Raw genomic sequence first — 15,163 nt, forward strand, 5'->3', positions numbered from 1 at the left:
TTTTTTCCTGAACCTAAACCTGAAAAGCTGCAAATTTTTTCAGATTCCATATTTGAAGGACAAAGTGGGATAAATATATCAGCTTCCCCAGCTTTCTCTTTTAGTCTAAAACTTATGAGGAGGGACTCTGAAAGAAGCCATTTTGGAGGTTTTAGATGTCAATAAAGTTTTGATTTTTGATAGAAGCAAAGAAAATCCCACCGTGAAAGAACCTAATTGCTCTAGTATTCTCTTTGTCTACAAGATAGTTACCTACAGCATGAGTAACAGTGTTTTTCATTCCCTTCACACCCAGAACGGCAGATGGAGAAGGCCTGGTGGAGAAGCACTATGTTTTCTTGAAGAGACTTTGCCAAGTTCTGTGCGCGTTGGGCAGCCAGCTGTGTGCGTTGCTAGTAAGTCTTTCCTAATACCAGCAGCAGTCTTCGCAAGGCTAGCTTTTAGGGCTTGGGGTGAGATAACCCTGATCTGACATGAGACCAGGGTTCTCTCTGCACGATTGGCAGCCCTAAGGTTCTCCACCCATTTGGAAAAGGCAGAAATGACTCTGCTTGCAGGTAGGATAACTGTATCCTGCCAAGTCATAGGGACATGGAATGAAGGGACCCTGCCTGATTTCAGGCCCCTGCTGTCATCAAGAATCATCTCCAATAACCTCGGTAACCTACTGAAAATTGTTTAGTTTCTTGCTGCCTCTTACTACAGGAAAACTACTTGAGGCAATCACTCATGTGGGAAGCTTTTTAAATTTTACCACTAAAAATATCTCAAAGATAGTTGTTCTTAACATACATATATAACATCAGAGATGTTCTCAAAGAGTATACCTGTTTGTTCTTCTACCAACATTCTCTCAAGCTTAAGAAACAAGAAACACTGTTTTTCTTCTGCTGTTGATCTTTTTAATACTGTTTGTGTCAATGTTGAGATGAAATTGCACACTGATACTTTGGATGGGATGCTGACTGCTGAATTCCCACTCCCTTCATTCAGCACAGTGCTTCTACAGCAAGGAAGGCAGGCTTGCTGAGAGATGCTGTTCATGAGGAGACTGAGGCAGCCAGCCTGTGTAAAGTGATAGAGCAGAGTAAATTCTCACAGGCAGGGAAAGAAAAAAAAATCTTTGAGAATGTATCCCTTACAAGAACAGACAGCAAAGGGTGAGTTATTACTTCCAGTGACAGGGACTTCACTTGCTGTTAGGCACTGGGAGTTCTTAGTCCATAACAAAGTAATGAGGTCAGGATTTGAGTCCCGCACCCCCAGGCTGGTCAGCAGAACTTGCTACTCATTCGGCTGCTGGTTTCAGAAAAACTCACTGGTGTTCTGTGGTTTTGTCTCTGCTCCTTCACAGCCTGTGGCCTTGGGTGTAAGTTCTCCTGCTTTACCCAAAGACATGGCACTTGTGAACCCAGCATGACACGCGTTCAGTATTTTTTCTGAAAGTCTTTGTCTTCCTAACAGGGCTCAGATTCTGATGTGGAAACACCCGCCAACTTTGGAAAATACCTTGACTCATTTTTAGCCTTCACAACCCACCCCAGCCAGGTATGTAGAGGGCTGAAAGTCTTATGTAGGTCTGTGTAAGAATGTGTGAATTCATAATTAAGCTACCCTATGTAAAACTGCAGAACTTCATCTGCCAATTATTGCTCTCAAATCTCTCAGTTCAGCTGAAGACCTGAAATAATACAAAGTGGTTTCTCTATTACCACCCCATTAGGAATGGTACCTGACATAAAAGTGCTGAGTAGAGAATCTAATGCAGAATTTGCATCCAGCCCTAGTTTTTATTTAGAGAGATTTTTGACTTCCTGGAAGTTTAGGTTGAGCCTGCAGGGTGTCTTGGCCTCAGCTGAATAGTCAGTGTAATCTGCCCTTACCTTCTAATTGCAACGCTGGAGGCTTAGCAGTGGAGATTCCAGTACTGAAATCCTTCTCTGTTCCCGTTTTCCCTCTCTTCCCTCCCAGTTTCTGCGATCCTCCACTCAGATCACGTGGGGAGCCCTTTTTCGGCACGAGGTTCTGTCTCGCGACCCCTTGTTGCTGGCGATGATCCCCAAGTACCTTCGTGCATCTATGACCAACCTGGTGAAGGTACGTGGGAACGTCTGTTGCGAGTGCCAGAGACATGATCTCCAGGCTGCTGAGCAAACAGCTCTGTCTTGGCATTTTACTGTCTGCTCCTTCAGTCTCGCCTCCTTGAAGCTGGTGTTAGATCTGATGGGCGACTTCTCTTCCTTCCTGATGTTGTCCACTCTGTCTCTAGGTGGGCTTTCCCTCTAAAGCAGACAGCCCCAGTTGTGAATACTCTCGCTTCGATTTTGACAGCGATGAGGACTTCAATGCCTTCTTCAACTGTAAGTTGCCCTCACCCCATGCGGATGCTGTTGTGTGTGCCTTTCCTCTTACGTTCAGTTGCTGGCTGAGCTCGGAGACTGCCGTGTTGATTTGGCAGCTTCCAGTCATGTCCTGACTCTTTCAGCCTGAATCATGGAGCTGAATGAATTTGTGACTTTCCTGCGACGGCTCAGGCATTTCATTTTACTATTTTGCTATCATACTTTCCAATTATTTTGCTTTTTGGCCAGGTGAATGGTCAAGTAGCATTTGCTACCTAGTGGCAAAGAAAATAGCCCTCTTGATCACTTAGATGAGGAAATGAAATGGCCTGGAATCCTGCTCGGGCTAGGAGAGGAAAACAGCTTACAGAAGACTTTGTATGTCATTCCAGAAAGAAAGTCTGTATTGGCCCTGCTAGGAAGCTTTTGGTTCAGTACCAACTGTGTGACTGAGCAATTAAAATAGCTGATCTTAATCATGATCTTAAACCAGCAAGCAGGGAAACCTGGATTTTAATAATTTCATATTTGCTTTCTTTCTGTATTTTATTTTCTGCAAATGAGGTTGGCTCTCATTGGCTGGTGTAGTTAGGTACTTGGTGGCTGAGAGGATATTCTTAATAACTGCTTGCTTTTTACTGTTACTTTTGAAGATTCTGAGCGTTGCATTTTTTGTATTGCTTATTAGATTGTTTGCTTTCCTTATAATAAATCTGTGTGGAAATCAAAAAGCTAAATGCACAAAGACAAAATGTGAAATAGTGTTAGGGAGTTAAATGGTCTTGAAGGTATTATGGATATGAGAAAATAAAATTGGTGTGAAATTCAAAATAAAACTATTTGGTCAAACATCTCTTTTAAACGATGTAAGTTGCATCTGTAATCAGTAGAGCTGTTTCTTTTCTGTGGTCGTGTCCTGGAATATTTTGGAACCGATGAAATTTCTTGTTTTGACTTTGCTTTTGTTCATATCTTTGGAAATGAAAACAAGACTTGCTGGTTTGGGGTGGTGTTTTTTTGGTTCTTTTTTTAGCAGTAGCTTCTCAGCCTGTCACTTAACTGGGTAAAGTTGAATAAACTGGAAAAAGTGTGTTTAGCTGTGGGAAGTGATAGTTACCTAATGCTGGGTTTTGTATCTCAGTATCTCAAGGTGCTTTGTAACAGCAAACATGTATAGTTTAAAGATCTTTTAAAATGAAAAACAGAAGCTCAATTTTATTAAATCTCGGTTTAGAGTAATTTTAATAATTCGTATTGCATTTTAATTGTTTTTATGTTAACCCATCATTTTTTAGTCCATTTATATCTCTTCCAAAAAATGTGCATCCTGTTATAGCTAGTTTACTCGCTGTCTATTTGAGATTAATACACAGCTATTGCTGGAACAACAGTCCAAAATGTTCCCAGGTCTGCAAAGATGCAGGTGAGCTTTGGTGAGATAGCATTTGTAGCATCAGCTCGTTGCATGGCGTCTGATTCTTTTTACTGCAGCTTTCCGAGCCCAGCAAGGGGAGGTGATGAGGATGGCTTGTCGTCTGGACCCTCGAACTGGCTTCCAAATGGCTGGTGAATGGCTGAAGTACCAGCTCACAGCTCCTGTTGATACCGGACCCATGAACTGTAAGTTATCTAGAAAAAAAATAAGGATTTGGTTTTTAATTCAAGTCAAGATGGAACTTCTGTGGCCTTTTTTATTTTGTGAGGGGGAGCCAAGAGATTACACTAGGTTTTCAGGCTTTCAAAGTCCTTGCAAGTTGAAAACAAAAGCAAACAAAAAAATATGTATCCTTTGCTGTATACCTATGGAATAGCTACTGTAGAGCTCATGGTGAGCAAGAAAGCTCCTCCTCTGCAAAGCAGGTGCATCTTCCCTCTGATAGAATTTTACAGTTATGTGGGCCTTAATTTGTAACATTATTTTTGTTGAGGGAAGTTTTGCTTGACTGGCAAATCCCTCTGTTAGTCACCTGGCTGCCCTCCTCTGAAGGAGGGCCACGTGGTGCTCTGCAAAGTCACGCTGAGGGCAGTCTTGCCTGCAGTGCTGAGTCTGGGCATGCGGTCCTTCCTTTTCTTTTCCCTTCTGTGATTTGTTGGTGTTGCTCGTTAGAGTACCTCAAAGATCAGACCTGTGTCTCAGGACCCTTGACATAAATAATGCAAATCACAAAGAAGTACCTTAACTGCTTCCAGTGCATCCCTGCTAGGCATCTGTAGGGAGTGCTTTGTGACTGAAGTACTTGGGAGTGCTGAGATGTTGCGGCGTGGGAGCTTATCAGCCTGGTGTTGTGTGCGAGGGGAGGAGCATGGTGAGAGCTCCAATGTTCTCTTCCTTTCAGCTAAGACAGGTGAAGGTCTCTGCTCCATCTTCTCCCCATCCTTTGTGCAGTGGGATGCCATGACCTTCTTCTCAGAGAGCGTCATCAGCCAGATGTTTCGAACCCTGGATAAAGACGTATGTGTACCAGATGCTCTTACCTGCTCTCCTGGCTTCTTTTGGGTTAACGTGTGTTCTTTTCACCTGTGTTGTCCTTGAAAACTTTGTAGTTACCATTCACCCCCATGCAAAAAAAAAAAAAAAAAAAAAACGATTGTTTGGTGACTGTTTCTCATGAGTACTGACCCTTCTTTAGGTGGAACCAGTCTCATATTGGCTTATTCTGTCAGACATTTTTTGGTTCCGGATGGTAGGAGAGGTCACAGGAGAGTGCTCAGATGACATGGTTTGACAGTGCCTTGCTAGAGGCCTGCTTAAGCAGAAATTTCCTACATTTATTCATTTTAATCATCCTCTGATTTGACCTGTTTTTTCTTTTCATTTTCTGTGCTTTTATCTGAGTGAGAAGGACTCGTGCTCAGGGTGTGGGAGATCAGAAGATCTGATGAAATTTTTCTCTGCTGTTTGTGCAACAGTAGGCAAATCAGGAGAGCATTTTTTCTTCTTAGCCTCACGTAGACTGGCTTGATTTTTGTCAGGTTAGGCTGCTCACACTAATTCTAATCACAGTAATTACATGGGTTGATGTATAGTTGGTTAAGCATGCAATCTGTTGGACAGTGAAAAGGAGAATTGGAATCCAAACTGAGAGGGGAAACTTGCCTTCCTCAGAGGTACAAGCAATACTGGGGATTTCAGATTGACTTGTAAGACTGCCCTAGCAGCAGTGGCAATGCTGCTGTCTTCCTTCCTCAGCAAGTGCACAGAGCACGCAGGTAAACTGAGGTTTCTACTGCTTTTCTTTCTGCTTTGAGATAAGCAGTCTTCAGCTGAGAAGCCTGATATTTTAGCAGCAGCAACTCAGTCTAGCTTTAAGAGTTCTAGGGTGTGTGCTACAGGCTGAAGTCCTGAGCGTTGCTTCCTTTTTTTTCTTTCCTCCTCCTTCCCCTTCCCTGCTCCTGTAGGAAATCCCGGTGAATGATGGCATAGATCTCCTGCAGCTTGTCCTTAATTTTGAAACAAAGGATCCTCTCATCCTGTCCTGTGTGCTCACCAATGTCTCTGCTCTCTTCCCATTTGTCACTTACCGACCAGAATACCTACCACAAGTACTTTCCAAGGTAGGTACTTGCAGACCATGCTAAAATCAGGTAGGCTTTGGAGCAAGGCCCATGTACTAAGCTGCAGTAGTTTATTCTCTCAACATCCCTGTCAGGGAAAGACTGTCTTCCGTGTTAATGATGGTAAAACAGTTTGAGTCTTGTTCAAGGAGAAACAATGTCAAATAACACAAATTTTGCAGTTTCCAGCCTTAAATCTTAACATTGAGTGCACTCTGGCCAACAAGTACCATGTTTCATTTCAAGGCCTCTCTGTGCTTATGATTCATCTTTCAACTTAGTCAGGTGTTAACTGACATTAATGAATTTGCACCAAAGTCTTATGATCTGTTCCTTGAGCTCAAAACGCCTGTGACTGCTGGATATTAACAAATGACACAGGCTTTTGGATTTTTCTTCCTTTTTCTCACAGCTGTTTGCTTCAGTTACCTTTGAAGTTGTAGAAGAAAGTAAGGTACGTCTGAATTATTCTCTAATACTCTCTAACAGCTGGATCAAATTATGTTTTATTTAAGAGCATGCTGAGTCTGAAGACTCTTACTGTAGTAAGCTTTTCAAGTATAGCCCTGCTCCTGGAAAGAGCTGAGGAGTCTAAACATAACTGATCTCTTGATTGACATAGCCTAATAGGCTTTGGCTCACAAACGTAGAAGGCCACAGGCATGGTCTGAGGCCAGTGCACTTGGTCCCAAGCCTATGCTGGCCCTCCTGAGGGTGAAGTATATTCATTAGTGGGTAGTCTTCAGGGGTTGGTATCCGTGGCTGTGAACAATGGCTCTAAAGCTGCCAGCTGCCTAGGGAATGCTTGGAGTCTTGATATAGTCAGCAAAATCCACAGCATCACTCCGGGAGCACAGCTTGTCCAAATGTAGGTTCCTTGGGTTGCTTTCCAGAGGAAATTGGTTGTTGCATGGCTGGTTGGGGTGTGTAATGTTGGGGGGTGTTTTGATGTGTACTCAACAGTGCAGAAAAGTGTATGTAATGCATTTGTGTCTTGATGATACCCTGCATTTGTCTGAACTTTCGTTTTGTTGCATTGAAGTTTGTTATGTCTGTCCAGGCTCCTAGAACTCGAGCAGTGAAAAATGTGAGAAGGCATGCATGCTCCTCAATCATAAAGATGTGTCGGGATTACCCTCATCTTGTCCTGGTACGTAAATGCAGCTCTGTCACAAAGAGTCTTGTCTCAATTTCAGCTGGATTTTACGGGATCTTTCCCATGCCTACAGCTTCTGTTTTTCTTCAGGGAAACGTTCCTGCTGCACAAATGACAAAGTGTTTTATTTCCTTCATCCCGCCCCACCACCCCTTGCCAGCCTCCAAAATTTTTTTCTGACGGAAAGTTGAATTGTAAAGTCATGAGTTAAATCCAAAATGGATGAGGAGGAGGAAACAAGCAGCACTAGATTCATTTTGTGGGAATTGTTTGCTGATTTTCTCTTTTGTCACTTGTGGTAGTCTCAGTTGATTCCTTAGCTGAAGACGTTAGCAATGACTAATCTCCAGGCTTTCTTCCGTTACTTAAAAGAATGAAGGAGCAAGAGGAGACTATTTGTTTCTGGATTAGCTTGAGGAGACTAGAAAATACAGACATTCTTTACTTTTGAAATCCATGATCTGGTGTTCTGTTTCATTTTGCTGAATTAAGTAGCCTGCACACAGCATGAATACCTCTTGAGCTCCTTCCTTTTATTGGCATTTATTTTAGGTGGCTCTAGGGTTAAAGAAGCACGAGAGGGAGTTGCTAGTTTGCTTAAAGAGAGTTCTTGAGGATGCTGATTAAGGTAGTTTAGTTCTAGTCTGCATTCTGCACTAGCTACCGAGAGTTAGTGGGTTTGTCTCTTTCCCCCTGTACTGGTCCCTGAACTACATCTCCCTCTTGACAACGGCCAACCAAATATTCTCCCTGGAAGAGCCAAGGGCCCAGAGTTGCTCCCAAAATATCTTGGTGACTTTGCTGCAGCAAAATGATTTCTGATACTCGCACAAAATTACAGGAAGACTTGGTTGCAACTGGAGTGGGTAGGGAAGAAACTCAACCATTTCCTTGGAGATAGTGTTGACCATATGAATCACTATTAACCTAGTTTGTAAGCAAAGAGACGGAAGAGTCCTAAGTCTGGCACTTAGCCAAAAGAGCAAGGTACTTTCTGTGACTAAGTAAAAGGACCAGAACTATTTTGAGGTGTGACCCTACTGTAAGGGAAATGATTGCCTGGAAGAGAGAGATGTCCTCTGCATACTTCAGTCGTTTTGGAGACTAAAGTAAACTGGATGCAGGATTATGACAGAAGGGCAGGGAAGAAAAGAGTTTTTTTTTTAGACTGAACATTCGGAGGAACTTGAGACTGAAAAGGAGATGGTTATGTGGAAAAAAACTAACTTAGACATGCTTCTCCAGCTGTTTTGGATAGTGCAGTATGCCCCAGTTCCCACCCCTGTTCTCCCCAGTGGTTTTCCTCCGCACCAAATGGTGACGCTCTTCCACTTGGATGTGTTTTCCAGCCAAATTTTGAGATGTTGTACAACCATGTAAAGCAGCTGCTCTCCAACGAGCTACTCCTGACCCAGATGGAGAAGTGTGCACTTATGGAGGCCCTCGTCCTCATCAGCAACCAGTTCAAGGACTACGAGCGGCAGAAGGCTTTTCTGGAGGAGCTCATGGCCCCCGTTGCTGGCTTGTGGCTCTCCGCGGAGATGCAGAGGTACGGGTCGCTGCTCTGAGCTTTGAGCTGGACGTGTTCCAGAGGTGGTGTGAAGCCCAGGAGTGGGGTGGTGCCTAGTGACACCTGGGCTCTGGGCAGTCATTGTGATCATAGCTCTGCCATTCAGAAATTGCCGGCTCAAGTCCAAGTGCTGTTTGTTGGACCTTGCTAGAACCTTGTAGAACCTTGGTAAGAGTTGTTTAACTCTTCCCGGCAAGGAAGAACGCTTCACAGCATGCTCAAAGCATTTGCAGAAATTCAGAAAAAACCTTTGCTCATCTCCAGTAGAAGCTAGGGAGCTGAGCTGTTTCTGCGGCCCTGGACAGCTGGGCATGCACAAGAGTTTTCTCCAACACTGCTGTCTATATAAGAAATTTAAACATCTTGGATCCTCATGGCCCAAGAGGACTGAAGATGCTTGGAGAACATCCACAACTCAGCTGTTTTTTTTTCTCATTCTCTCAAGTACAATGTGGAGTGCTAGCCAGCCCTTCTAGCCTGTTCTGTGTTTTTAAGATGTTTATTGGCCAGTGCAAAGCTCTGTTCAAAGTACCCTGGTACAAATAATAATTCCCTTGTCTTTTGCTGTTAGAGTCCTCTCAGATCCTGAAGCCTTTATCTCCTACGTGGGTGCAGATAACAAAATTGCTGATCCAGTCTTGGAAGATCCTAGTGGCCTGAACCGCTCTAGAGTGAGTATCATTACCAGGAGAGGCACAATCCTTAAAGAGAAGGCCTCTCCTCCTTGCATCCTGCACTTCTGTCGTGGTTACACATGAGATCTCTCCCAATCATCTCTTTTTTTTAGTGTGTGGATCAGTAGGTTTTTCTGATGGCAGAGTAACAAGCAGGTTTTTGCTTCTCTGGTGAGCATGTAGGCTGTGCAATATAGATTATTCAGCACAGTAAAGCACTCTATTCCCTACTCTTCTGTGTGGCAAAGTTTGGTTTTGGAAAAGCCATTGGTTTACTTGATTTTTGGAAATACAGTGTGCTGAGTTGTGCTTTTTGAGCCAGGCAGTATGGAAAGCATCATGCTGAGACTGCAGCATGGAATACAATTGAAATTCACCCGAGGACATTCACATTGTTGAAGTTGCTTGTGAGATGTCTTCACTTCTTGGACAGACTGCAAATGGAGCTGCTGTCATTAGGTCTGCAGAAGACGCTGAAATGCTCCACGGAGCTGTGCGTGTGATTTGATGCTAATGCAGTTTGACCACTGTGTCGTTGCCCATGTCCACATCTGTCCCAGTACATGAAGGAGATGAAGGACTGGTGGTGTTGAGCATTTTAGAGGGGAACCTGCCTGGTTGCTTGAGTACACATTAGACTGTATGCACTGTTTTGTTTAATAATGAGATCCTAGGCCATCCTGCCATGGCTGAGGGTCCCTGAAGGTGATGGAAAGTAGTAACGCAATAGTTTGCTGCATTTTCGTGGTAACAAACCCACCAGAGTTTGTTCCTAGTTAGACTCACTAGAGTCTTCCTTTTGAGATGGGATGATGGTGGGTTTCTCTGGATACCTATTTATTCAGGTTGTGCTTTGGCTGATAACACTCTGCTCACATCTCTTGCTGCAGATAAGCTTTTGTGTGTACACCATTCTGGGAGTTGTGAAGCGAGCTCGCTGGCCTGCCGCCATGGAAGAGGCGAAAGCTGGAGGATTCCTGGTTGGGTTCATGCCCAGTGGAGCTCCAATCTACCGCAACCCCTGCACTGAGCAGGTCCTGAAGCTTTTTGACAACTTGCTTGCTCTCATAAGGTGGGTCGAGTTGACTCAAAATCATTTATGTTGCCTTAAGAGTCTCTGAAAGCTAAACCTTTATAGATACTTGGTATGCTCGGAGCATGTTCCCCCAGCGAAGCCAGTGGGAACACAGGCTGGTGCAGGTGCCCAAGTGCTGTTCCTGACTGTTCACAGTGGGGAATGGCACTGGGGAAACTGGAGCCTTCTGAACACCCATTGGCCTGGCCTACAAGTGTCCATCAAAGCCAATGGGAGCTTGGGCTGGGATTGCTTCCCCCACCTCCACTGCTATAAATCTGCCACACAGTTAATCGTTTCTCGACTAACATCTCTGCTCTGCCCTCAGCCCCTACCAGGCCACCTCTCCAGTCACCACCGGGGCAGTCCCAGCTCTCATCGCATCCTGTTTGCGTTGTTCTCTCTTCAGTGTTAAATTAAGCTGGTTTTGCTGAATATGACTGTCAGCTTCCTGAAGCACTGCCTGCTATCGAAGCCAGTGGATGCATACTCTCAGGCTGTTGCTACCCTGCTGTGCCTCTCTGCACATCCCTGGTGGTGCACACGTCTAGGGCAGCCAGAGGAGGGAGAAAAATCCGGTAGAAAAGGGGAATCCTGTATAACACCGTTCCTACACTTATAGATGAGGAGTTCATTTCAGGGTGACTGCTGACAATGGGGTTTTGCCAGTGTTGCCCTTTTACTCGTGCTGCCTAGTCAGGTATGTTTGGTAGTCACCGGTGAACTCCAGATTGTGCTGCTTCCAGTGAGAAGCACCGTGCTGGACTGGTAGGACAAGCACACGCTGTCCTGGCCCGCTCTAGCAGTGCTTCTCCTCTCAAAGCTCCTTGTGGCCCATCGGGTGCTTCTTTGGCCTGTGGGCAGGGCTGCACCTCCCTGGTTGTGGCTGTGGTGCAGATGAGCTGTGCTTGAGGTGGTTTTGCCTTTCATCATGAAGGAAATATCCGAGGGGTGAACTTTTGGGGCAGGTTGGGTAGAGTAGAGTTGTGTTCCTGCCAGAACTCACGCATTATTGAAAATATTAGATATCCCTGTTGCAACAAGCTTAGGAAACTATTGTCAGCCACTCTTCTCTGTCAGACTTCCACTGCAGTACCTCTAAAGAAGCAGAAACTCTGTGTCTGCTGTTTACCTCTTCCAGGAAAATGCATAAGCAGTGTTCTAGTCTAGCACTTCCCCGTCAACATAAACGAGGAGGCTCCCTTGCTGGTTTTTGTCATAACACATCTGTGGTGTTCAAGCTTTTCCACTGCAAACTAAAGGCTTTTTAGGATTTTTCTGAGCACTTGGTAGCATACATGAAGTGGCTTGTACTTCACTCTGAGGTGTCCAGGCTTTTCTGAAGGCTGGGTGCTCCAACAAGAACCTACGTCTGAGGTATGGAGAGCAAGAGATCCTCCACTCGATTCCTTTCCTGGCAGCTGCTGGACACAGAGGCCTTTCCACGCGACAGCTGCAAACTCGTTCAGTGTAAATGCTGTAAACGCTTTGTGGAGAAGCTGGAGATGGTGCTATGGCGATTCTAGTGCGTTCTTTGCTGGCTTTGAGTGCCTTTTCCTTGTGTTGCTTCCTCGGGCCTCCCTAATATGGATTGCACGAGAGAATAGGGAATCTGTAGCAGCGTGTCCGCAGACAAGTACAGAGATAGGAGGAGGGCTGGCAGGCTGGAAAGCAGCCTGCGTGAGGATACCTTCAGCAACCTGGTTGCGCTGGGGATGGATGCTTCTCTTAGCTGTGTGCCAGCAGGCAGCCCCGCAGGGGCAAGCCAGGCCCAGTGTTGCTTTGTGCTTCTGCAGGAAGCAGATGTGGAAGTCCTTCGCAGGTGGCGTTGGTTGCTGTGTAAGCAAATCTGCGAGCAGCAGCTGCACAGATCCCCCTGAGCAGCTGAACTGAACTCCGTGTCAGGCAGCAGTGTGCAAAAAAAGGGCACTTGGCAAGCCGAGCAGTTGGGTGTGCTGCTCTCTGGACATTGCGTGGCATTTTTCTGCCGTGGTTGCGGGCGGAAACAGTGAAAGTTGCTAAGCTGATGGGTCCTTGCCAAGATAAGGAGCTTATGGATGAGACCAGAGAGCCAAGCTGAATGAGAGGGAGTCCAAATGATACGGAAAATGAGGTAGTTCTGAGTGGCAGAGACAGCATGGTGTGTTCCCTGCCAGCCTATCTTTTTGTGCCTGGCTGCATTTGTTTCAGGAGCTCTTATTTACTGAATGATTTTGAGGTCGCTTTGCTTATCACTGCTTGCAGCTTTTTGAACGATGACTCTCCTGCTCTCTGTGGTACCTCATTTCACCCAGCTGCTTTCTAGCTTCTGGCTAAAATTGTTCTCTCCTGGGTTTAAACCCCAAATAGCGATCTCCAGCCACCAATGTTATCTTGCCTCTAGACGAGGGCACTTCTGGAGCCAACAGCTAGCTGCATGGACTGATTGGCACAGCACCTTTATTGTGTTCGGATTTGCTTGTGGCTTTTTTTTTTTAAATACAAATGGACTGATCAGGCGCAGCAAAATACTTTGCACAGACAAAGGCTTTTCTGGAACTGCTCTTGATGAGATGCTGATATTGTCAAGGGATTAATGCTGGTGAAAGAACTGTCGGGTAGACATGGATGCTGTAGCATTTTCAGTGTAGACAGCTCCAGGTCTGGGTCAAGACGCTTCAGGCATGGACTGTCCTAAAGGACTCATCTTCTGGCCTCCAAGCCCACACCTGTAGGCATCAGACACTCTTTCCAGCAGAGCTGTGACCCTTTCTGAAAATATACTTCCTCAAGTATTATATCCTTTGCTTAAAGTATAAACATCTCTCAATTCTTTTTTTCCATGCTTTCTTGTTTGTGGGATGCCCAGGAACGCTGCTCAGTGATGAGAGTCTCAGCTGGACCATGCCTAGGGACTAGATCTTCATCATGTACAAGGGCTGTTGGATGCTTTTTTTAACTCCCAGGGACAGCAACTGAGACATTGTCTCTCTATTACCACTGGGACGTGGCTGAAATAGTGAGGGAGATTGGCCTGTGAGTGGATATCTGCCCTCCCAAACTGTCAAACTTGAGAAAATGCCTCAGAGACTCTGAAACAACTAAGGACCATGACCACCGCTTCAGGATGTGACTGTCCGACCCATCCTGTAGGGGTTAGAGCAGTGAGGTTTCAGGGTTCACCCCACAATACCACAGGCCTTGGGTTTGCCTCGCTGCCCTTCTGCTTAGCATGAGGCAAAGCCAATGTTTGCGTGGAGCAGGCAGGAGACGTACAAGAGGTGATTTTAATAGCAAGGTTTCAGGATAGCCTTAAGCAGAAATGCACAGTTTTCTGAGCCACTGGAACAGCATTATCCAAACTTTTGGAAGCGGGGCTAATCCGTGGCCTCTCCTGAGAAAGTAAAACCAGCTTCTGTCCCCTTTGAGGACCGTTGCCTGCTTTGAGACCCAGCCCAGAATGAGAGTATGAGTGGCAAAGGAGTGATTTGTGTAGCTCTTATGAGGCTTAAATACTTGCCTTCCTCACATGCAGTGAGCCGGGAAGTATTGAACACTTGCAGAGAGAAACGGGAGAGTTGCTGTTTCGAAGCTAACGCAGGCAGCTATCGCTGCATTGGGGTTTCCAGGATTGTGAACAGACACCTTCCAAAAAATTAAAATAAACCAAAAAAATCATTAAGACATGAGTGAAAGCTGAGACTCTGGAGAACATACTGAGGTCTGTCTGCGCTCCCTTCCCCCAGCCATTCCCATGTACCCCCCTGCTTTGGGAAACGCTGCTCTAGGGAGAGATACTGAGTTGCCCTTGATCACCTCTAGCAGCAGGTACAATGGCATTGCAGTTTTGGAGGAGGCTGCAGGATTTGTGCTGTGTGCAGCTGGCGACACCCAGAGTGGAGGTCTGAGGTCTCAAAGGAGAGAGGTAGGTGAGAGAGACACCCCCTGCCGAGTCCAGCTCTGAGCGTCAGTGCCCTGGCTAAGAGGGGGCCCATTTTGGCCTGGATGGCAAGAGCCAGCCACCCGTGGCCGAATTGGTGTCCCTCTCGGAGAGCTGACCGTGGCCGCCTCCTGGTGCTGCGGAGCTGTTCCCAGCTGGATGCCTTGTCCAGGGGGCGCGTGTGTCTGCCACCAGCAACACCTGCATCAGGCTGATGTTCTCCCCAGAGTCCCTCCGATGCCGCCTGCCATTCTGGGGACTGTGACCCATCCCTGGGGGGCAGTGTGTGTATTTTGGAGCTGAAACAGCCCCTCCCTCCGCAGGGGCCTCAGGTGCCGAAGATCTTTTGAGATGACAGAATCCGTGTCTTGTCAGTTTTTAAAATACGTTCTCTGATCCCTTTGGCCAAGCTGTTGCCAGCATCAGCTGGAGAACTGCTGGGAGTTCTTACTGCCAGTGCTTGCAAGGGGTGGGGTGGACTGAAACAAGTAGGAGGGGCAGCCAGGAGATTCAGGACATGAGGTGGAATCACTCCATGTCTCTGTCGGGTGAGCTTCCCCAATATTTTTGCAGGTGGGGAAGGGGGATCCCATGCACACGTGCTTGGTCTCACCTTCCTCATCGTCTGCCTCAGAGGAGCTGTTCACAAGCTGAAGGAGAGGATCCCACTGTCAAGGGCAAGAGGGGGCGAGCCACATGAATATAAACCAAGTACTCTTCTATTTCAGGACTCACAACAATCTCTACATGCCAGAGATGGTGGCTAAGCTGGGGGAAACGTTTGCAAAAGCTCTAGACATGCTGGAGGTGGAGAAGAATGCCATCCTAGGTAAGGAGCTGCTCTTCAGGAATGTGTGGGCAGGGTCTTCAAA

At 46.0% G+C, this 15,163-nt stretch overlaps 1 protein-coding gene across 4 annotated transcripts in view; it reads left to right on the forward strand.

Moving 5' to 3' along the window:
- XPO5 (exportin 5) overlaps positions 1–15,163 on the forward strand; it is a 29,269-nt gene that overhangs the window by 6,227 nt on the left and 7,879 nt on the right. For 2 of the 4 annotated variants that reach the window (XM_080585761.1, XM_080585763.1), the window contains 13 exons: positions 296–395; positions 1,465–1,548; positions 1,972–2,097; positions 2,270–2,360; positions 3,834–3,962; positions 4,679–4,794; positions 5,742–5,897; positions 6,310–6,351; positions 6,940–7,047; positions 8,403–8,602; positions 9,195–9,294; positions 10,188–10,369; positions 15,020–15,120. In XM_080585761.1, coding sequence (XP_080441887.1) covers positions 296–395; positions 1,465–1,548; positions 1,972–2,097; positions 2,270–2,360; positions 3,834–3,962; positions 4,679–4,794; positions 5,742–5,897; positions 6,310–6,351; positions 6,940–7,047; positions 8,403–8,602; positions 9,195–9,294; positions 10,188–10,369; positions 15,020–15,120 — 1,535 coding nt within the window. The remainder of the gene's footprint in view (positions 1–295; positions 396–1,464; positions 1,549–1,971; positions 2,098–2,269; positions 2,361–3,833; positions 3,963–4,678; positions 4,795–5,741; positions 5,898–6,309; positions 6,352–6,939; positions 7,048–8,402; positions 8,603–9,194; positions 9,295–10,187; positions 10,370–15,019; positions 15,121–15,163) is intronic. The other 2 variants (XM_080585762.1, XM_080585764.1) reach the window with 1 other exon arrangement.

This window comes from Anser brachyrhynchus (assembly GCF_964034855.1).
Source record: "Anser brachyrhynchus genome assembly, chromosome: 3".
Taxonomy (NCBI): domain Eukaryota; kingdom Metazoa; phylum Chordata; class Aves; order Anseriformes; family Anatidae; genus Anser; species Anser brachyrhynchus.